The 24,871-nt window shown below is 34.0% G+C and overlaps 1 protein-coding gene across 4 annotated transcripts in view; it reads right to left on the bottom strand.

Moving 5' to 3' along the window:
* Positions 1–24,068, bottom strand: part of LOC148950284 (uncharacterized) — a 57,648-nt gene extending 33,580 nt beyond the window's left edge. For 3 of the 4 annotated variants that reach the window (XM_089092281.1, XM_089092283.1, XM_089092282.1), the window contains exons 1-6: positions 23,832–24,068; positions 15,423–15,592; positions 13,383–13,526; positions 11,444–11,633; positions 7,261–7,380; positions 2,171–2,285 (exon numbers count right to left, since the gene is read on the bottom strand). In XM_089092281.1, coding sequence (XP_088948407.1) covers positions 2,171–2,285; positions 7,261–7,380; positions 11,444–11,633; positions 13,383–13,526; positions 15,423–15,592; positions 23,832–24,052 — 960 coding nt within the window. In that variant the 5' untranslated portion in view covers positions 24,053–24,068. Of the gene's footprint in view, positions 1–2,170; positions 2,286–7,260; positions 7,381–11,443; positions 11,634–13,382; positions 13,527–15,422; positions 15,593–23,827 lie in introns of all 4 variants that reach the window. The other variant, XM_089092284.1, reaches the window with a different exon arrangement.
* Positions 24,069–24,871: the final 803 nt, after the last annotated feature.

Below are 24,871 nucleotides of genomic sequence, written 5' to 3'. Positions count from 1 at the left end.
TGGGGAGAAGAACAGTATAAGGGTACAATTATAGAACCCAAAAATTGGGCTTGTATGATGGAAGCGGCGGACATGGGCTAGATTGGGACCCCACGTGAAAATGAATATATTGTTGCTATGTGTGTTGCGGATGGTTAGCACTTGAGCAACGATCTACCCATTCACTATCTAAAGATTCCGTTAACTACTGCTAAGGTGAGAGAAGAATTTGAGACAATTTTTTGGGGTGCCCACCTGCCCAGAGTCTCGGGCAAGTGACCCAAAACTTGAAAAATTTGTGAGAAATCGAAATTTGCTTAGATTGCGGGGCCGAGCTTAGGCAATGCATAGGTACTATTTGTAAGATGATTGGAGAGAGACTAGGCAAAGAGAGGCACAATATAAAGGTACATTTACAGAACGCAAAAAATGGGCCACTTTTCTTGATTTTCAAGCCAATACAGTTCCCTTGCTGTTCAAGCCAAGGGACAGAAAGTTTCCTATATAGGTGTTTCGGACAAGGCGGTTCTAATGATGTAATTTTTGTTTTGATCTGACTCTTTTTTTTAGGAGTTAGGGGGTTTTACATTTCTTAACATTGGACGTGATCGTCTCTTACTAGGTTGCTAGCTACCGCTGCAACCCGGATACAAATATTTTTTCAATGACCAGTTTTTTTTTGCTCTTTATGCAATTAAATCTCTTTTCATACTAAAGTCTATTCAAATATATTTGATTATTACAGCAAGTCCGGTTCTTACAACGATTTTTACTAAGCTTCAATCTTTTGGTTTTCATTTTTAAGATTTTGGAATTGTTATAATCCCTTGTAAAAGTATATACAAATATTTTTGCAATTACCAGTTTTTTGTTCTTTATTCAATTTAATGTCTTTTCATACTGAATCTATTCAAAATATTTGATTATTACAGCGAGCTTGATTTCTAGCAACGGTTTCAACTAAGCTTCAAACTTTTGGTTTTCTATTTAAAGGTTTTGAAACTGTTGTAATCCCTTGTCAAAATTTACACAAATGTTTTTGCAATTACCAGTTTTTTGCTCTTTAAGCAATTTAATGTACTTCTCCATCCCTGGAAATCTTCAACTTTTCCTCATAAGCGTGACAAGTTTGACGTCGATGTAACACTAATGTATATAAAAATGAAGTCACTTACTAAATTTATTTTTCCCGAAATTTAGGCTCCTAACAAATTTCCTTAAACCTCTGACCTATCTAAATCGTTTTTTTTGTCCAAAGTATATTAGGATGACACTCCTCTTCAATACAATGATTTCTAATAAGCTTGAAACTTTTGATTTTTTTTTTAAGGTTTTGGAATTGTTGCAATCTCTTGTCAAAATATATATAAATATTTGTGCAATTACCAGTTTTTTGCTCTTAACGCGATTTAATATTTTTTCATACTGTGTCTTTTCAAAGATATTTGATTATTGAGCAAGTCCAATTTCTAACAGCGATTTCTGCTAAGCTTCAAACTTTTGTTTTTAATTTTTAAGGTTTTTGATTTGTTGTAATCCCTTGTTAAAATATATACAAATTTTTTTTTTACAATTACCAGTTTTTTGCTCTTTAGGCAATTTAATGTCTTTTCATACTGCAGTCTATTCTAAGATATTTGATTATTACAGTTTTTTTTCAAAATTAAGGTTTTTAACGAATTTTTCCAGACTTCTCACCTATCTAGATCATTTTTTTATGCGAGGATATCTCAAGATACCAATTTTCCCGAAAAAATATGGAACTGTTTTCTAGAACTGACACACATATACAATTATTGCTCACATATAAAGATAATATATAAATAGTAGTATTTTCCCTTACAGTAAATCCTCACTATTGTAATCCTAAAATATCCATTTTAGGTAAAAAAACACAAAAATATCCATACATTCTTGAAAATACCTTTTCTTTTACTTTTTGTTAATTAATGAGTCGTGTTTATACTCGTATCAGGGTTATTGCTTTCTAATTACTCCCCCCCCCCATCCCTTAAAGGAAAAATAAACTTTAAAATAAAATGAAATTCAGAATCCAAACAAACAAAAATTACAATTAATAAATCTTCCTTTTCAAGGATTTTAACATATTTGTTTCTTAGATTTACTAAACTATCGACCTATTAATAGGCTTAGTGTTGAAAGAGCGAAGAGGTTAATGGCCAAGACACACCTCGGAGAGAAGACGGTAATCCAGTGATCCATTAATCATTAAAGGATATACAATGTTGCCGAGTTGTCCGTCAAAGCTGTAGCCGAGCAGCGGAATTATATTGACATGTTCCAACCTATACACAAAAAATATAATAATAAAAGTAAGTATTTCGATAGGATATCTATTTTTATCCACTGTAATCCCATCATACTTCGTATGTCTTGTCTCAGTAATATTAACTCAGTGCTATTTTCAAAATATTCTATTAATTTCTCCCACATACAATATTCCTTGTTTGGTAATTTAGAAAATAATATATATAAACTTAAATTGAAAAAAGAAAGTTTTCATTACGAGCGGGAATATGAATCAAGATCCGTAAACATTATATCGTTTAATAAGAGACAGGATACCTACAGTTTATCCAAAGAACCCCCTTTGGTAAACGTGAAAATTGTGGCCTCACAGTTCATTTCGACATCCTTAGTAATATTATAGTGCTGTACTTCTTTAGGGATAATCATCATTATCGCCTGATTGCTATGCAAGGTCAGATTTACGCGTAACCAGCATGACATCTACTATTTACACAGCAGAGAAGGAGGGGGAGGGTGACAGACTTCCTTGGATTAAGTGGCTCTTGAGTCAAATTGTTCGTGACAATGAACAGTAAGTAAAGAGTGATCCTTACTTGGGGAAAACCAAATTTTGATGATATTTCGTACATTAAAAGAGTCTGCTTTTTATGCTGATTTTGATTATACAAAATTCATTAATTTCTCATCACCCATCAAAAGTCACTAGCATAAGATAATATGCATGATTTTTTTAAAAAGGTTAGTGAGCTTGATACTGTATAACTCGACAGGTTTAAAAACCGTAAAACAGAGGTTTCAAGCGGTTACATGGATTCGTACCTGTTTGCTGTCTTGTTTTCTCTCCAAATGATCGCATTCAACCATGGCTTATCAGAAGAGGGCTCATTAAAACATATATTAAATATGTTAGGACTCGTTTTAAGCAACAAAACAGATCACAACAAAAATATAACTGAATTTTGACACATTGTCCAATAAACTAGAACTTTGACCTGAATAGGGCAAAAAGATTAGCAAGGAAAATTTTTGGGATATCCAACTGGCTTAGAATTGCCGAAGCCTTATTTCAATAGCTTTCCGGCTTCGAGGGCAATACTGGCACAAGATGGAACATTTGTCCTAAAACCCATATTAATTCATTACGATAGAACCCTTACCATAGACCGTTTATCCAGCAAAACAAACGGTTTTAGGGTTTCGCTAAATTACATACCAGATATTAGGAATGTCGGTGAATGTTTGTGTTTCTGTGGTTGTTTTTTGATTTTTTTCTTTTGGGGGGGGAGGGGGTCTAAAGCCTCAGAAGGTGTATTTTAGGTCACCATTCCCAAACATTCTATAAAAAGTGTTTGAAGGGGATGGCGAAATCAGCTATTGACAATTCTTTGTATTTAATAAATACTATATTTATTTGAAAGAGTTTACATAAAACCCCAGGTCATCACCCATTAATAAAATTACAAGGTTAAGATCATTCGAACTATACAGGCAATACAAGGTTATACATGGCAACAGGTCAAAGAAACTTAAGTGTTATACACTAAATAGATTTTTTATTTGTAGTTTAATCTAATTTTTTTTCGTTGATAAATTCAAATTCAAATTCATTTAATTAAAAAACAAGACATAGCTCTCGTGGGCAAAGCCCAAATATGATGTCTCTTAGTCATAATTAACAAAATAAAGTTGTCTAATAAAACTTCGTCAGGATAAATAAACTAAGGGATAAAAACACTTGAGATTGAGAATAAAATTATCTGGTAAAACTTCGTCAGGATAAAAATAAACTAAACAATTAAAACACTAGAGATCATTATAATATTTGACAAAGCTTGGCACAAAGCTTTTACTATAACGCATGGTGTTACAGTGGACTGGGGTTAGTTTCGGAACTTTCTCAGCCACTTCCCTGGGAGGACGAGATCTTATAGGGACAAAAGGTGGGGGAAGGAATGATCGGTAGATGGGATGTTGAAGGAGGGTGGAGCCAAATCTTTGGCATAATTTTCTCGGCGGGAAGAAAGGGATTCAAGTTTAAATTCCTTGAGGTAAAAGGAGTAAGGTAGAGGGGAACCGCCATATATGATTTGCAGTGATCTCTTCTGAACTCGTTCTATTTTATCAATTTCATCCTGGGTAAGGGCAAAGTGCCAAACCAGACAAGCATATTCAACTAAGGGGCGGATGAAAGAGTGAAATATTAGTTTCAGCTTATCCTTAGGAACTCGAAATTTTTTCAGTGTTTTTAGCATTTGGATTGCGCCGTTAGCTTTTTTTACAATTGTCTTTGTATTCTCCCGCCACGAGAAATCACCACACCAAGTAAAGTTATTTTATGGCTTATTAGCTCGGAAGCGATAGGAGGTTCGAAAGACGGTTGAGTATTCTGAAGAAAAGAAAATGTCGTGACCGAGCCTTTGTCCTTATTCACGACCATATTTAGTTCAGCCGCCTCTGAGGTAACTTGGTCGATGATACCAGCAGCATTGCTCTTCGAATCCTTAGATACTATTTCCGTTAAAGACAAGTCGTCAACGTATTTCCATCTGTCCCCCAGCTTAGCAGTGATTTCATTTATCATGAGGAGGAAGCCCAGCGGCCCGATCACAGTTCCTTGTGGAATTCCACAAAAAACTGGCAGAAAAGTGGAAAATTGGTCTTTATACTTCACAGTTTGCTCTCTATTTGTTAAGAAGCTCTTGATGATTTTAATAGGCTCCCGGTCCTGGAGTCAAAATATTCAGATTTTTTTTATTTCAAGTTTGTTGTTGTTGTTTTTTCCTTGTTTGGTTCTACTGTTTTATTTAAATTATAATCGTTTTTTTCTCGCTTGAATTCTGTAAATGAAAAGTCTAAAAAATTATTCATACCTCAAGAAGCCCTTTTCTTGAAGCATTGTTAAATAGAAAACTAAAGTTTATCGTAAAACGCAGAAGTTTAAAGTAGCCCCCTCCTGATATTTATTATAGCCTTCTCCAGTAACCCCCTCCTAATATTTAGGGGATATGGTATTACAACAAACAGAAATTACGCATCAAGAGGAAAAGGAAGTTTTTTTTTCAAAAGGAAGTAAAGAGCAACATTAAAACTTGAAAAGAAGGGATATTGTCTTGTATATGAGGGGGCCATCGCTCACTCTGTATGTAAAAGTTTGATTTTTTCTCAAATTTTTTTTAGAACGAATACTCTCACAAAAGATCAATGCGGTAAATAGTTTAATAACAATGCCTCTGTAATGGAAGGGGTTTCTTTTTCGAATTTCCTTTAAATATCAGATTTAAACTTAGTACACAGTTTAAGCACCAAAAATATCAAAATAAAAACATATTTTCCCCCAGCATCCACCTCAGGTGTATTCCTGCCTGAAAACAGCAATTTTGTAAGATTATTCTTTTGGTTACGTTAAAATTATGAAGTTTTTAGGAGAATATCACATTTTCTTCCGGGTCACCCACGTTAAACCATGAAAATAAATAAGCAAAAACAATAAGTTGAATTTGGCAACGCTGTTCGTCCGCAAAAATTGAAACATTAACAATGTTGTTGATTCCTAAGGACAACTACAACTTAAAAGGAATGCGACACCTTTTGAAGATGTTTGGTGCTTGCGCTTTGAGCTTATTTCTATTGATTTTTCCCTCGCGTTTCTTTTCTTTTTTAAATTTGTCGCCTGATAATACCAAAAACTGCATATGATCTTCTTCATTAAATTTGAATTCCCGATTTTCTTAATTTTTCAAAATATGTATAATTATAAGTTTCCATATAACTAATTAAAACTATCAGGTTTAATTCTCATTGTAATAAAAGGAATTCTCACTTTAAGGTGCAATAAAAGGAAATCAAAAAGTAAAATATTTGTAAATACTGTAAAGAACAGGGGGTTGAAGGTCATATACAGGATAATTTTTGGTCATTTAATTTTTATATTTTCTTTATTTTCGTTTAAAAGTAGAGCTTGTTCTTCTTATTTGACCAAAGTAAAAAGGATGTTTATAGTAAATACAATAAATGCCAGCTAGAAAAAGGTAATGGACTTATAGAATTTAAACTCGTGAAACTATCTCTCTACAAAGAAAACTCTTCGATATCTTTAACATTGCATTAAATACAGATTTAACTGTTTTAATTAATGCATAAATATGTACTATATGGTATCCAGCGATAATTCCCTTCAATCAATAGGCTACTATAGTAGCAAACAGCAAATAATGTTTTAATTCATTCTAGATTTTTGCCTTCTTTCACGGAGAAAAAATTTCGGTTTAATTTTTGCTCTTTCGAAGATTATCCGCTATAGAGCTTAAAACCAAACACAGCCTTAAATAATGCTGAAGAAAACTTTTTTTTTGCTCTTAACAGCTAAGGCTGCTTGGTTTCTGCTTGGTGATAGACAAATTTTGTATGATTTTCAACGGTTAATCCCTCCAGTTCATTGCACCCCGACATTAATTAGTGGATGCCTTTCCGAGTAAAAGTAAATTAAAGATACAAAAAAAGTTCAAAAATTTTATAATAGTTATGACAATTTTAAAAGCAATATCTATTATATAGATTTCCTTTGAAAAGGCTAGAAAAAAAAGTTACACTGCAGCCTTATGTAACACGGAAGCTATTGGTCTCTTCTCATATTCGTCAGATCCCAAAGACTTAAGTATTGCAATACAGGAGGAGGTAGACAGTAACCTGAGGTCTAACAAAAATGGTGGCAATCAGCCAATTTAGCTACTCATACCTTAACACAACGTGCTCGCTGCCTGCTTTAAATATCTGAGAAGAAATCTAATGGCAAATTGTAGTTGGCATGGGGAAAAAAACAAAAAGCTCGTCAAACCACACTATGTATGCAGCCCTTCACAAAATTAATGCGTTCATGATTCTAGGATGCCCGATGTGTCACAGTAATTTCATGAAAGCTATTGAATTTCCGTACACTTTTAATAATAAAACTAGCTTAACTTGATTCTAAGTTGAATAGGCTACTACTTTAATTACAGTAAAGAATTTTACCTCTTAAGAGCGTCTACTTCTGCATTGAACATTTTCTTGGTATATTCGTTTTCCGTTCCAGCTTTAAGTCGTTTCACGGCAACTCTAGTAGTGTTATCCTCATATCTGAATGGTTGATATCTAAAAAAGACCAAAAATCATATTTTAGTAATATAAGCCCTTAGATAAACTTTATAGCATCCTTGGGCTTCCTACGACGTAAAAATCTGTCACACAACAAAGATACAATTACAGAGAAATTTATTGCAAAAAAAGCATTCAACAAAATATAATAAATAAACACTGTAAAAAAAAACTCGAAAGGAACACCGAGTTCCTACTCACTTGCCTTACCATCATAAGAAAAAGCCCTGTGCTCAATATGATATATTTTAAAATAGAGAAAGGATCCTGAATTCTTTTTAGCTTTGAAAACGTATCTTAAAACGAGTCTCCAAAATTAGCCGGATTAAAAACGGGATTTGAAAATTTCAGCCATTTTCTGAAGTAAGAAGTATGATAAGTAGCGCTAGCCATGCGCTATGGAAAGAAAATTCTTAACTCTAAGCCAAACACATCCCAGATATATAAACAAGTTTCTCAGGCGACAATTAATGATTGAATTTTGACAGAACAGACAACTGTTTTTCAAAGCTTTTTTTGGTCCTTACTATCTCCCAGGGTGAACGAAAAATGATAAAACCTAGAAAAAAAAAGAAACTCGAAAAGGGAAAATTTGAGTCAAAGAAATGGAAAATGAAAGAAAAGGAGATAATTGAACAAAGTCCTAGCAGTATTTAGTGTTAAATAATAATGAGCAACTAACCTTCCTAAAGAAGTCAGCAAATAAAGAAATTAACTGAGTCAACCTTAATACTGAAGGCAAAAATAAATAAAAGGCGAGCCACCTTACTACTTGAAATCAAGACGGCAAGTGAATGTAAAGACAAAAAATTACTTTAAATTAACAATAAAGATATTTAATTGTGCATAAATTCTATTCATGGCTATTGACATTACCAAACATACAAAATGTCTCTTGTATCTCTCTTTCAGCCCTGGCCCTTCACAGCCTTGACAGCAAAATCAATTTTGTTGTAATTTTTCATCGAAAAATTCAGTCGCAAAAGAAAATGACTTTGTAGGGGACGTTTTTATATGACCTGTATATGGCAATTTGACTGAGAGAGAATTAGAGCACACCCTTACATTTTTAAAGTAGGAATCATAAAGGTTGTTGGAATCAAAGCTAAGTAATCGACTAGCTGCGTCAATATATCCTTCCACTATATTTGAATTTTCCTAGTAGAAAAGTAGGTTCTCCGAAATCTCCTTGACAATTAAAGTTTAACAATGCAAGATTATTAATTCAAAATAATATTTGTTTTCGTTAATTTTCCGGGAGATTTCGGAGAACCCAATCTTCTTTCGAGGAAATTCAGGGAAACTAAAAAATTTGGAGACAGTAGAAAACAATAGCTATGACGTCATTTACGCCAATACTAATGGATATAATTAATACAAAACTTAACCCTGCCAGATTACCCTCAAAAGTTATATGCATGCTTTTTTCGAATTCAGTCACCCTTTTGCAGCAAAATTAGTAAGTTTTTCTTTGTTTCCAAATTTGATTTCTTTGCTTGACAACTTCTCTTGAAAGGTTGGTCGTTATTATCATTTAGCACTGACGGCAGCTTGGTGGACGTCCTCCTCGATATATTCGTCTCTCATTGTTCCTTTTCACTAGCCGAAAATTTTCTTCTCTTGAATTTAATTTTTGTTGTCACATTTTTTTCCATGTACAATTTTTAACTAGTTTGGTCGCAGACCTTTTAAACTTAGGATGAGCTACTTCCACCAAATCAACCAGGCAAATTAACAAAATTGTTCTTTAGCAAAATTTTGTAAATGAATAAAAAAAAAAATTAAAAATTGGGGAGTTCAAGTTCAAGTACATTAGTATACTATGTTATTATTCCTTTAAGAATAAAACATTCTAACACGTACTACGACTGTCTGTTAAGACAATTAACAAAGATGAATAAGGTCTTGAAAATCATACGACTAAATACAAATATGGACAGAAAAAAAGCGTCAACAAATAGCAAGTTCAGAATCCTTGGTAGCAAATATAAATCATAATATCAATTATTTTAATTACAATTATAGTCAGTAAATGTAGAATCGAATTTCATCATTAACAGACAAATCAGAGCAACCAATAAAGGCAACAGACATGGTGGAATTAAATCTGGTATTGAAATTCGGTCATATATTACGACTTAAGAAATAATATTACCCCCCCCCCTCAATATTTCAAAAATATATAGATATCACTAATTGCAATGTATGCTAAACAGGTATACATATTTTCCATCAAATTTGGTTTTGTAGATATGCAGGACAAAGAATAAAAAAAGAAACAAAGAATAAAAAACAGAGAATGTTTGTTTTTGTCAAAAAAATGGACAAAGAATAAAAAAAGAAAATAAGGAATAAAGTAAATGAAAATACCGGAGAATATTAAAAGTTGCATTCTCAATTGTGAAAAAGGCAATTATTAATCAATAGCCCATGATAATAATATCGTTTTAATGTTTTTGAAAAAAAAACATGTGATCTCTATAAAATATTTCCCAATTTCTAATATAAGATCAGAACTCAGCTCCAGCTAAAGCTATGTCCACCTTTTACAGAGGATTTAAAAAATTCATTTTTAGTGGAATTTTTGTTTTTTTCTTCTTTTTTTTTAGGAAATAGAGCTAAAAATGTATTTGTATTCCTATTGCAGATTTTTAGCTGATTTTAAATACGTTAATTAAAATAATTCCTTAGACTACAGTTTTATTGTGTTTTATATATGTTCTAAAAATATGATTTCAGGAGATTTAAAAAAATAAATACAGAAATTTATATTACAGTTATATGAATAATGAAATTCTTGTACTTTTTAATTCCCTAAAGAGTTTCAATTTCTAATGACTGGGAGCTAGTATGGCCAGCTTTTTGCCTGCAAAACCCCATTCCAATGGCCACAGGTCCTTCATTGTACCCGGGCAATGACCCATTACGGAACATTCAATATTCAAGAACTTTTATGAATACAACAAGGAGGAGCAGAGCCTTCCCAAGACCCCCAAAGTTAAACCAATGAGCAAAACTGTTTTTTTTTTGTTCAGACTTCTTCGTTGCTTTTGAAATTTTAGCTTTCCGAAATTATGGTGTTAACATTTATCACCGCTAGCTTGAGTATTATTTCACATTATACTTAATAAGTTGATCTATTTCATTTTGTTACATTGATTTGCTTTTAGGCAAGATCTAATGTTGCCAGGTGGACATATTCGCCGTTTGGGCGATTGTAGAAATGACTGTGCATGAACTCTTCAAATGCTTTCAAAAAAACTTTTCTTAAGTTACACCTTCGAATAACTTTTTCTCTAAAATTGGTGCCTTCGGCATACTTTTGCTATGTCGGATAAGCTATCTTGTACTAGATATTTGGTAATACTGGGCTGGATTACGCAAGAGTAACTTACTAACATCAATGAACTGTACATCTAGATTTTTCTTATCCTCCTTTGACTTTTTTTGTATTTTCTTTTTAGTCTTTTGGTTATCAGCTTCTTGGCTTGTTTTCAAGTCCATACTGATTGTAGATGTCATAGATTTCTTTTTTTTAACTATTCCTTTTCGTTTCTGCCGAGGATGACTTTGGGCTGGAACATTCCAGTAACAAAATACTACGAGTAAAAAAGTACTTCCAGTAACAAAGCGCTTCCAGTAAAAAAGTACTACCAGTAACAAAGTACTTCCAGTAAAAAAGTACTTCCAGTAAAAAGGTACTTCCAGTAACAAAGTACTTCCAGTAAAAAAGTACTTCCAGTAAGAAAGTACTTCTAGTAAGAAAGTACTTCCAGTAAAAAAGTACTTCCAGTAACAAAGTACTACCAGTAAAAAAAAACAAAGTACTTCGTGGTTCACTTATACAGGCGAAATATTTAATATATGTTTCTTCTCTAAACTTCACTGGTCTAAAATCCTATGTTTTTTTCCATCTTCTTCTCTTTTAATTTTGTCATTTTTTTACCTTTGTCATGAGTTATAAAATAAGATTAATGGTTTTAACCAGCCGAAAATGAAAACAAAATTGGACTACAAAATCGACAGCATTATCTACGCTCAACGTAAATTCAACGCTTACTTTAAGCTCTTAATTCGTAGTTTATGCATCATATTGTCATCCGTGTTGGAGGGCACAACGCCAACAAAAACAGAGCCAAATAAACCGCGTCCATCCATCTTCCGACCACCATCTTTGAAGCTTCTCTCGTTGAAATTATCGGTAATTTCTCTTATTAATGCTGGGGATAATTCAAGTGGTACATTGGTATCTACAAAAAAAAATTAAAATATTATTAAGAATTATAATGCAGTTCTGAACAATATATTAGATATAGTATAGACAAATAAAAACTGATATAATTCTACTAGTTTACGTTCCATGTTTGCTCCAGGTAATATCCATGGTGGCAATATGACGGTATTTGTATTAGTCAGCCTCTTCATCTGCTCATTAAAAGTTAGGGCGATAAATGAAAGCAGGGTAATTGGAGCAGTTTTAGGGGGGGAGAGGGCCACTTGCCACGGATGCAGTAGCTTTAGGAGCACAAATTTCAGATAAATAATCTAACGGTTATAATCATTTTGAAATTTTTCAAATTTTATTTTTATTAAAATAAAGTAGAGGCTGCACTTAATAAATGAAAATGATTAATCGGATAATTAATTATTTAAATCAAAAAATAATTAAACAATATAATTAAAATAATTAATAATAACTAAATAATTTAAATAATAGATTAAAATTTTTTAATTAATTAATAAACTAAAGATGATTTTCTTAATAATTGAAAATTTTGTTAAATTTTGGACTGAAAATTTCGTGGGAGATGGGAAGGGGGCTAATCAAGATTCTCCCCCGGGAGCAAGAGAGACCACAACCACCACTCAACTTTCAGAAGGAAGGCTAATTGGGATTAGGGTCCCCAAGTTCCCATGCACCCCATTTTGTGTCGGTAAACATATTAATATTATACTTAATGTTTCACACAAAGTTTCTCCTGTCATAAGAAGGGAATTATCATCGGTAACACCAATATTACAGGGTTAGTCCACAAAAATTAATGAGAATGAAGACAGATTGGAAATTAATTTACACATGTACCTAGTTACGCATGTACTGGGTTGAAATATGCCGGATCTCTACCAAGTCCACATGTGGGTTGGATTTCATAAAATAGTTCGAGATTTCAAAGCAGGCACAAATATAGTAAAAAACTTATTTCTCGAGGTGCCAAGGCGGGGGGGGGGGGAGCGTAGAATTCCAAAAAGCCACAAGAATTAGCCGTAATATTGAAAATTATGAGTCAAATCTGACAAAAAAAACGTATTGGCTTGATTATATGACTGACTTTTAAAGGTATTTTCTTTCGCTGGAAAACCCGTTCAGATTCAGAAACAAGTTGGTTCGGGAGGTTCAATCCTGTTTGAAACAGTTCCAATTAAATATTTCAATGGAAATAAAAAAAAGGCTAAATTCTTAAAATCAATAGCATGCAAGGCAACAAAATATCCCTTACCCTGACTCTTTCTTTAGTTATTGAGTTATCTGCAGATCCCTAAATTTATGTTTATAATAAGAAACAAAAGAAAACTAAATCTTATAACAAACAAAGACTAGATGAGAGGGAAGAATTAGCTTAAGGCCTCTTTTAAATATATACACATTTATTTCAGAGGAAAGACGGGGAGGGGGAGAGGATAATCCAAAGAAATCGTAAGAAAGTTTAAATTTTAAAATTCCGCTGAGAGGGGGACCAAAGCTCCCTTGCCTTTGCCACTTCAAATACAAACCCACTCTTTTACATGTTGGTTCAGGGACTCATGTTAAGGTGGGATGTTTTATTTTCTATAACTACGTTCTATGTTCTACAACTTGAGACAACTATGTTCTGATTTTTATTTCTTTGTTACAGAAAACGAGCTAAAAACATGATGTTTCTGTATGTACATCCAGTATATAAAATTGCTGATTACTGAATGTTAAATCACGATAACTGATTTTCTAATTTAATACTTACAATTAGATTCAATGTCAATTTCATCTTCTTCTAGGATATATTTTTTTGCTTCGCTGATGGTAAGATCAGTAAACTGGGGCTCAAATCCTTCAAGATTAAGCATCACCTTTTCAAGTTCGTCTTCGGTTTCAGGCGGAGTATCATCTATGACATAAAATAATTAAATCATTACGAAGAACAGAAGGACAAAGTCATCTATATAGCGTGTCTGAGAATAGTTAGGAAACTTTCAAAAAGCTCTATGGAAAGGCGTGAGAATCTGTATACTTTGGTTTATAAATGGTCGAATTTTTAGTCCTAAGGTTCCTTTGGCTAGAAAGAAAAACCCATTCCCGTCCCCCTGAAGCCTCAAGCCCTCTGTATTATTGGGAATCCAACATGGGACCAGGAATTTATTATCAAATTAAAAGAGAAAGCTAGTTAGAACACAAAATGAATCGGTCTGGGAGTATTTCAACAATACAAATTTTTAGGATTGGAGATCTCTTTATTGCAGCTACTAAGCGAGCTCGACAGAGTTTGATAGAGATGACCGTGGACTGATAAAAACCACGTTTTAAAAATTATACCTCTACAGAGCTATTATTTTACAGATTCGATTTGTTAAAGGTAAAGATTTGGACCTCTTCAGAAGGAGACATGCCAGAAAAAAATACCAACATTTTAGATTGGTAATTTTATACTTATTTTCATGGCTTGGTTCACGTTTTTGAAAAATTTTCCCCAACCACCCTAGTTAGAAGTTACTTCAGCCCACCTAGCCCTAAGCAACATAATGGTCTAACTTGGGCTCTAAGCTCTAATGGTCATATATATTTCCAGGTTACGCAAAAAGACTAACCAAAAAAATTAGGAAATTCTTTTTTTTTTAATATACAGCAATTATCAATGAATCATATTTCCCTGGTTATACAGGGAATATTTTCCTGGTTATACTATTTATCATTTTTTAATCAGTTTTTATCAACAATTATGCTACTTTTTCTACATAGCCTACGGCTGTATGAGACCACTAGAGGGATTCTGCGATTGAATTGTCATAAACGCGAACCAAACCATGAAAATGAGCACAAAATTATCAATCTAAAAATGTGTCTCTTTCTGTTCTAGCGTGTCTCCTTCTGAAGAGGTTCAATTCTTAGCCTTTGATCTTACCAAATAAAAGGTATATGAATAAATTTTAATTTTTTTTTTAATAAATGCTTTACGGTATCTAAAATCCAAGGTAAAAAACATTTCACCTAAAGTATTGCCTGTCACTAGAGACAACTTTTTCACATCTTTCTGGTAGTACATGAATTCCAAACAGGAAGAGCGATACCTGTTTCGAGGCTATCCAAGAATCAATCCATTTCTTGTATTTTTTTTTTAGAATGGAAGTACTGCTCAGCCCAGTAATTCACCATGAAACATGATAAGCGATACTCTGATATTTTCAAAACCAATAAAAAAAATTTGTTTACGCAATAGTGTACAACTATACAAGGTTATATAACTAGTTTTTCCTTGCATATGCTTCATCATTTGAAACTTTATTTACGGAAGTGCTGTTAATGTCATCTTTTAAGAAAGAGCGATAACTTATTCAAGGACTTTAGAAACGCTTTTTTAAAAGAAGTAAAAAGAAATCTGTGTGCATAAGACCCTTTTTACACGATCCTTAAAACTGATTTTTTTTTTTTTTTTTTTTAAGGTCAAAATAAAATTCCTATATTGGTTCAAAAGCTGAATTGCTTAAAGCAAAACAAAAGTTATTAAATATACGGTAAGAATTGCTCAGTTAAAATAATATATTACTTTATTGTTTCAGAAAAAAAAAAAATTTATATTAAGGACTTTAATAGTTCAAGCATATCCAAATAAGAATTATTTCGGTTTACAGATCGTTAAGTCTAACTAAGGACTTATTATCATATGTTGGTTTAGAGAGATCGCTCGGTGAAAAGACCTTATAGTTTATTTAAAGAGTTTATTCTTGCAACATGGAAGTTGAAGCTGGTCATTTTGACATTAAAAAATACAAATAAAAACAAAACGTACATTTCAATAGCTCTCGTGTTAAATAAGATGCAGCTCTATGCATATCTAGGGCTTTCATCAATAGAGTAAGATCCCCCACTTTTGGTCTCTTTCTGCCACTTGTTCCCCATTCTCCCAAGAGAAGCTTAAATGGAGGCAATCCTCGACGCCTGCTCTCTTCTTCAATCATCCTAAATGGAGAAAGATAAATTAAACAAATTAACTCTACTGAAAAACTGCATGTGAAAGAGGCTGGAATACATTCTTGATTTGAAGTATTTTTAAATAAATAATATCCATAACTAGCTACTCTATTTTATAGCTGAACTTGAATTCACTTCTCACCAATAATTCTATGAATAGGGAGCGGAATAAAAAAATGAGATTTATTCAAATGAAGATGCGTAAATTTCCTACATAATTTAAAAGCAAAAGCCTAAGCAGGAAAAACGAATTTGACAAATTTGAAGATTCAAGTTCCACACCAACATGCCAAGTACACTACGAGGAAATAGCCCACAACCAACGAAAATGATAAATTTACGCCTCTTCATTTCAGGACAAATCTATCTCTAAACAAGGTAAAATTTAAATAATAACAGTTGTTCCAAATCAAAGTCCAGACCAAAAAGAGACAAAAATATCATGGGTTCTGAGTCATCATTAGTCAGGGTTTCGTAAAAGTATTAAATAAGAAACGTTCTTTTCCTTGAATACTTTGGACAAACTGTTTCCAAAGCAAATTCTAGCCTTGGACTTATTAAAAGAAGACATACTAGCCTATCACATGGAATCTCCTTGAAGCTATACAAGGTAATTGTGAGACCAGTTCTTGACTTTGAAACTTGCCTTGCTGGTCCTTTTTACAAAGGTGGTATACAGTTGAATGAAGGTGTACAAAGGAGGGCCACCAAGTGTATCTCTGGACTTGGTGAGAAGCCATATAGTGAAAGGCTATCTAACCTAAAACTCCTATTTTTGATCTTCTGACGCAAGTGCTCACATATAAATTTGTAAACCAACCCCAAAATAAGTTCTTTACCCAGTTACTTAACGAGAGACAAACACAAGGTCGTTCTAAGAAGCTTCATAAGCCCAGAGTTGACTGTAGAATCAGACAAGACTTCTTAAGCCAAAGGGTCATTAATGATTGGAACCATTTAAGCAAGGAGACAGTGTCTTCAACATCAGCTGAAGTTTGTAAAAGGAGACTCGACAAAGAATGGGAAGCCAAACCTCCAAAATACAACTGGAGCTGCCCATCATCTGTGTCTTATAAATAGTGATTAATATATATGTATATAAAAAATAGTTGTGCTAGGATGCTTCTGCTGCTTGTCATACCCAACCAACTTGCATACTCTATCAGAAATTGATTTTGTGCAGTGGTGTGAACTCAAAACTACAGAAGAATGGTGCCCTTGATCATACCTATCTGTGGTCACCATTACATAGTGAGCTTAAATTGCATCTATCCTAGCACACTCGTAGTCGGAAAGCATGTCACTGGGCTGTAAACACAGTCACAACCTTGTTCTTTTATATTCTGTGTGAAACGTTTTGACTGCCATCTCAACAGCGGAGCCAAAGAGATCCAACATTGGTCCTTATTTCGCTCCGAATAGCGAATTAAGGTAATTGAGGTAAGGTAAAAGAAAAAGGAAGGAAGCAAGACGACAAATTATAAAAATAACAAAAGGACATTGATCTGATAAGTATTTGGGCTAGGGGCCTACCTAGCCCACCATATTCAACAGATTGATGCTTGTGTGTGTGTGTGCAGGGGGGGGGGGAATCTATCAAAACGGAAAAAGACAAGTGAGTCTTATGAAAATAATTGTAAATACCATAGCATTTGGGTGGGGCTAGGATCGGCGGCTTGTTCCTCCCTCCTGCTATAAACCCACTTGCCTACAAACCAAAAGGTTCGAAATTTGCTCGGTGCCAAAGGCGACCAGAAAACGTATGTCATCCTTATGTTTGTCTCTTTCTTTGTAGGTACCATCGAACATAAATCAAGAAATGTTTATATTTCCACTTTCTATGAAAAAAAAACAAACTGAATTGATATAAATGTTAGACATAATACTCAAATATAGTTAATGTTTATTTATCATATTAGCACAAGTTATAAAAGAAGATTTCAAACTGGGCTGGTGCCTTTGGTCCTTTGCAAACCCTTTATTACAGTAGAATTCAAAGGGCAAAAAAACGTAATAAAGTACTTAACTACGCACAAGATATGTGCCTGTGCATCAGACAAGACATACTGTACATATTAGACAACGGTAATGAAAACTACTACACTACTATACAAGACATACATATTAGACAACAGTAATGAAAACTACTACACTATGAGTTTAGTATCTGAACTAAAAAGAACTAACTTACGAACCTAATCAGATTATCTTTTGTACTGTACTGTGTTAAATTGCGTAATTAACTTAAGGATTTAATTGTGAGGGATTGCTCACTTCATACAAAGTGAGTTATTATTTATCATAGTGAATAATTTAGTTCCATAACTGAATATTAATTGTTCATTGCCATCAGAAAACCATCTGGATATTGTCTGCCAGTGATTAACCTACTTAACATTGAATATATTGGTGTTATCGCTGTTTATAAATTGTCATATTTACTTTTGGTCAAGTAACCTTGAATTAAGATTGATTAACAGTTCATGAATCTGCAGTGTCTCGTCGGAATAAATGTAGGGAAAAAAGCAGCCCCTAAGGCTACCACCCGAGAAGGATACTCCCACTGAAACCCTTGGTCATTCGCCATTCTAACCTACTTCTAAAACTCTTCCTAGACCCCCTCCCCCCAAATACGCGGTCCAAAACAGTTAGCACTTGCCAGGCATTCAGGCCTTAGCCGCAACTAACTCTAATGAACGAGGTGAGACGCCAGGCAAAAAGAGGAAGAAGGATGAAACTCGCTCGCCAGTGATAGTGCAACCCCTCACTTCAAGTGTCCCAGAAACTAGTACTACCGATTACCCCAATTATTATACTGTCTCAATCAAGAAAACCAATGGCCAACCTTTTCGAAAGATTGAATAATGCAAAATGGGAAAGCTGTCTTTCTGATCGCCAAGGTAAATTTCGAACTTGTTTTCAAGCAGGACGAGTCTATTGATATTTACTTTGCGTCTTCTCAGGGGGAAGACCATGTGCTGTCAAAATCCAAAGAAATAATTCTTGATGGATCAAAAATTTTAGCCACAAAAAAAGATGTGGAAAAGTTACACAAGTATGTGCTGTATGGTGTTTTTACCAGTGTAAAAGTGAAGAAAATACAAACTGAATTAATAGATTCTTCAGGCCTTCTCATCAATCCTTCAACTGCAATAAGGCTAAGTTTAAAAAAAAGAAGGAGTCCTTCACCCAAGCCGTTCAATCCTCATTTCCTGCAAAATTGAGCTAAACAGAGAAATATTCTTGTACCGTAGGTCCTTTTTTTACAAGACTTATAAGCCTAAGCCCCTACAATGCTCCACTTGTCTGGCCCACGGCCACAGCAAACAACACTGCAAACAGTGCCGTCCATCTTGCCTTAAGTGTGGGAAAACAGGCTACGCAATTAGTGAATGCCCTGAGTCAGACCCTTTCTGCAGTTTCTGCAGTCCTTTCTGCAAAATTCTGCAGACACTTTCTGCAGTAACCCTAAGGGACACACAGCCCTCCAAAAACAATCTTGCTCGGCTCACCGAAAGCGAGTCGTAATCTTTAGAACATCGGATAAAATGAACCTATGTTACTCAGTTGTAGCTGCAAGAATCCCTCGGCAACCCACACCCCATCGGCCCAGTAGAAGCCAAGCAACAGTTGCTGTAGAAGAAACAAAGACAATATCATTTCCAAAAGAGGCAAACAATGTTCATACTCAAGGTTCTAGTCAGTCCCCCCATCCCTTACCTAAATTTACTTCAACATCATACCCTCCATCTGAAAGTAGCCAAGAATGACAAAGGCTTGCAACTTATCTCACAGTCAGTCACTTAATTGAGGTTAGTAATGAACCTGAGGAAACCAAAAATATTCTCAAGCAGAAAGCTATCACTAAACTCCTAGGTGATGATATCTTACAAACACCTATAGCTCAACTATCTACCATCAAAAAGGACATAGATTCCACAGCGAAGCTAGTTAAGCCTGTTGACTCAACTGCAAATCAAATTAATACAGGCTCTGACAATGCCAGAACCCCCAAGACGGTAGTCGGTGCCACTGCCCTAGTCAAAGGCAAGAAATCTAAGAAAAAAATGGCAAACTTTTCATCCCAGTCCAAAATTACCACCAATGAAATTTCGTCGGCGGAAGAAGAATTCCAATATTCAAATCAAGGAAATGATGAAACTCAGACCAAAATGGATATTTAAATGTTTATTATACAAGATTTTACGTTTCTCGCGAATTTATCACTATGCAATAATGTTGTTTTTAACTATTGCGATGACCAAAATAATTTGCCCACCAACCCCTTAGCTAGCCCCGATAGCCCCTTAAACCAAATTAACTGTGAATATCTCGACACTTTTGATTTTGTAAAAAATGTAAAACCTAAGCTAATGGAAGAGACCAAACTTAATGTAATTTGCTTTAACATCAGAAGCATACAGGATAAGTGGGCTAATTTCAAATATTTAATTTTAATTAACGGTTACTGCCCTTTCGACGTATTGGAATAACGGAGACGTGGTTTTCAGAAATTTATGATACTAATGACATTTCCTTCCCTGGCTTTCAAGCTATTCATATTGAAAGAAAATTAACCAAGTCCTCTCGCGGCATTTCTCTTTACATCCGGTCAAGTCTAAAATTCACCAGGCTATTAGACTGTGAATCTTTATTCTCGCAACCTAGAAATAATAGATGCATTTATTCAATAATCGTAGACATAACTGTTGACGAGAGTTCTTTTATTTTTTCATTGTTTTATAAACCATCCTCATTTCCGACACCTTTCTTTTGTAATCTGTTTGAGATTTTTCTAGTTTTAATAATTTACCACAAAAGAAGGCAATAGTTTTTGGGGACTCCAATTGTAATTTAATAAATGTTACCAATAATAATGATTGTGATACCTTCCTTGAAACATTTACCTCAAGTGGTCTTCTTCCCACAATCCTTTGTCCTACTAGAGTTGATCCTATTAGGTCTACAAACTACTTTAATTGATAAAATTTTTGTATCCACTTCCCTGGGAAACCACCTGTCCTCCAAAATAATATTCTCTGACCTGTCAGACCACTTTCCAATCTATCTTTTCCTACCAACTACTCAACCATCTAGAACTAATACCGCTACGTCTAATAGAATATATAATACTGTGAATATGAACCGGTTCACAGATCGTTTGAAATCCTTTGACTGGTCCAAGGTTTTGGATAATCAGGATTTTAATTTAGCCCCAAATGGTTTTACACAGGGACTGAGTGATCTTATCAGTTCAACCTTTCCAGTCCGTAAATCAAACCGAAAAACTACCCATGTACGCCCCTGGATGTCCAATAGCCTGATAATCTCTTCATACCGTACAAATAGCCTATATAAGTTAGCTTGCAAAACCAGTAGCGTTATGACCTAACTAATTATAAAAATACAAAACTTATATACCAAACTCGTCCGGGAAGTAAAAAGAAGATTGTTATTATTCAAAAATCTCTCACTGCAAGGGGAACTTGCAAAAAATTTGGTCCATAATAAATGAAATTCTTTAAAAAAAAAAAGAATTCAAGATCTGTACCTATTAACCTTAAGGACATCAATGGCAGATTAATTGACCCAATTTCAGTACCGGATGCTTTTAATAATTATTTCACCAATATTCCAAATGCTAACTCCTGTTCCCCTTCCCAGTCAGTACACCCTAGCAAAAATCCCAGATCCATGTTTTTCTCTCCAACTGATAGTAAAGAGGTGCTTCAAGTTATCAAATCTCTGTCTAATAGTAGTACACCTGACTTCTTTGGCATAAGTAATAAGCTTCTTAAGACCGTATCTTCCTACGTTTATGAGCCCATTGTACACATAGCAAACGGGTCTATGACCAATGGAGTCTTTCCAGAAATATTTAAGTCAGCAATTATCGTAAGTAATTATCGTCCAATCTCACTTCTCCTAGTTATATCTAAAGTGTTCGAGAAAATTATCTTCCGACGTCTTTCTTCCTTTTTATTTTGGATTCATCCTTCAGATTTGTTAATTTCTCCTCACCAATATGGTTTCCGTTCCAAATTTTCAACTGGTCATGCACTTATCGACGCCACACAGTTTATACGCTCCTAACTTGACCTTAAAAATACTGTATTGGGCTTATTTCTGGATTTTTCTAAGGCCTTTGGCATGGTTGATCACGGTGTTTTATTAAGTAAACTCAACAACGTAGGGATTCGTAGAGTTCTTTTCTCATGGTTCGGCTCTTATCCCTCTGGTAGAGTACCGAGTGTGAGTCTGATAGGGGTGACTTTGCATCCCCTACCTGTCCGGAGGGTTGTCCCGCAAGGCTCTGTTCTTGGTCCAATACTTTTTCTCCTTTATATTAACGATTTGGTTATGGACCTGGATTGATCAGTGTATCCAGTATTTTTTTCTGATGATAGCAACTTTTTCATCGCCGGCCCTAATTTACCATCCGTCGTCACCTCTACTCAAATCCTTCTGAATAGAGTATAGGAGTGGCGTCTCATTAACTGTAAGACAATTAATAGCAAGAAAAGTCAGGTTGTATTATTTTGAACCTCTTACAAAAAAAAATGAAGCTCAGGAAGCACTTGGCCTCAAATATTCTACCAATCTCCTCCCACAGGTCAAAGATGCCAAGTTTCTTGGTGTCCACATAGACTCCTCCTTATCATTTGTAACACATGCTTCCTACATCAGAGCCATAATCTTGCGACAGGTAAGTATCATTAATCGTGTTAATTATTTTCTTTCTCCCGATATCCTTGTCACCCTTTGTTAGTCTTATTTACCCATATATCTCATACTGCAGATCTGTTTGGGGCAATACTTATCCTTCAGTTACCAATAAATTAAAATCTGCCCAAAACCGTACCGTCAAAGCAGTTTTTCGGCTGCCCCGACTATATCCCATCCAGGACTTGTACTCCGATTTTGGTATTATCTCTTTTGAACAAATTACCAAAAAATTAAATCCATCCCTTGCATACTCAGCTTACCATAAAAATCTTCCTCCCCAATTATTATCTTATTTTAATAGTAATAATTCTGAAGGTCTCTGTCTCCGTTCATCCAACCGTTCCTTCATTGTCCCCAAGTGTGTCTCTAGTTCCGCCCAGCGATCCCCCATTTGTAAATCTATACTTCAATGGAATATAATGCCCTCCTGTGTCGAGCTATCCCTAAGTTTTCGCACGTTGTATAACAATGTTACTAATCTTTTTTATTATAGTTCTCTAAATTTTTAATCAATTTGATTTAATTACTTGTGTTTTCTCTTTCTTTTTTCCTTTTTTCTCTCTTCTTTATTTTCAATTTTTTGTTGCTATGGTCCTCAACAAGTTCGCTTCCAGGATCGTTTTTATTATTGGTGTTATGTTTTTATTTTTATTTGAACAAATTGAATTGAATTGTTATTTAGAACGAGTTCGTTTACAGGTGTATTTTATAAATTGGCAAAAAATATTTTTTATGAAGAATTTATTTTTTAAAAGCTTTTCTGAATGCTAATTATTCTCTTGGCATTATTTGAATTTCCATTAGGTTACAAAAAATTATAAAAGACGAAACAAACAAAATCAGAATTAAAAAGATCATTGTTAATGGGGTGGAAATAAATTTCCCCCAATTAATGCACGTTTCCATTTAAGTCATAGACAAATTTCAAAATACACAAAAAACATTCAAAATACTCAAGCCTTTGGCTCAAAAATGCCTAGGAGCCTACATGAATTTGTTGATCATAGTTTATATTCTGACAACCTCTCTCCTAATGGTTGGCAGGTCCTTCCAATACAGAAACGATTACATGAACAGTGGAGAAAATAATCTATGTTTGTATGAATCTATCTGTTAACATAAAACATGAATATTTCAGTCCTCAAAGTTTGGGCTATAAGAATACAAACGAGAGAGGTAGTATAATTAGTGAATGGTCTAATATAGCAAGCAAGCCCAATAAGAAGCAAAATCATGTATGAAGACAAGATTCTATGTGGATAATCAATAAAATCAAGACATAATAAAGATTAAGTCTAACCCATTTAGAGGGAGGGTTCTAAGAATAAAATTTCTGGTCAGGGCAATAAAAATTTAATAAACCAATGATTTTCGATATATTTTTTTAATTTTGGCAGGGGGGGGGCTGAAGCCTAGATGCCACAATTTTGTTCTAGGTATGTTCTTTAAAAACATGATAATGCAGCCTAATTTTGTCATATAATAAAGAATTCTTACATACTGAATGTGTTCAATTTTATATTTTCTTTTCCCATGAATCAGATTATCAGATGTAACAGGCATAAACTCAGGAATATGGGCCATCAATGTCTTCCACTCTTCTTGGGTCCCAGTTGTTCCATGATAATGATAGATACCTTCCTTATCAAGAAGCTTGCCAAGAGTACATTTAGCAGAATCTGGTAAGTTCCTTAATTCTGTTTCTTCAGTTATGTCAAACATTAGTTTTCTAAGAAAAAATACTTTAATGAAAACAATACACAATTTTAGGAGATTCCTGTGAAATATCATAGAAACAATCCATATAGACAAATAAATCTCTTATTTATTTTTTTTTGGAATTAATTTTTGGAAAATATTGCACAGGTTTATTTAAGTTCTTGTTGGCGAAGCTCTTGTTTGAGTCTATGGATATGAGGAATCATCCCAGAAAAGCTTAACTAAAAGTTTCAGCACTGACAATAAAAGATGTTTGGCATTTCATTGACACAGTTGGACACACAATTCATGATTCACGATAGTAAGGTTTTATTGCCCCAAAAACTCTGATAATGATGCTCACCAGCAAACGTTGCCAAACTTGCATTTATCATCAGAAAACAATGCAATAAAAAAAATTACCCAAAAATACAACAATACTAATTGAGATTTCCTTTTAACACTAAAAGGAAAACAATTGAGGTCAGTGGAGAAATTACAATCACTAAAACAAAAGTTCAGCTATTCAGTGATAAAACTATACCTATACTAAAATTGGTGAAAATTTGAAATCAGTAACTGTCAAAAGACAAAAAGAATTAAATTAAAAATAACTCTCTTGGGCTCCTTTAAACTGACGGCTTTTTTCTAGTAATAAAATATTTTTTAAATCAAGGAAAGAACACGAAAAGTTACCAAGACAAAGATCAGAGGCAACACTCTAGCATTATTATGGTAAAGAGCCATAGGAGCAAACTAGAGCCCATAGAAACCAAAAGTTTAAAAACATGTTTTGAAAAATATCTAGTAAAGAACAAAACCCAGGGAAAACCCAGTATTGAA

This window comes from Artemia sp. Qi Xiang Cuo, chromosome 7, assembly GCF_049724085.1.
Source record: "Artemia sp. Qi Xiang Cuo chromosome 7, ASM4972408v1, whole genome shotgun sequence".
NCBI classification, from domain to species: domain Eukaryota; kingdom Metazoa; phylum Arthropoda; class Branchiopoda; order Anostraca; family Artemiidae; genus Artemia; species Artemia sp. Qi Xiang Cuo.
This window is presented reverse-complemented; position numbering and strand designations above follow the sequence as displayed.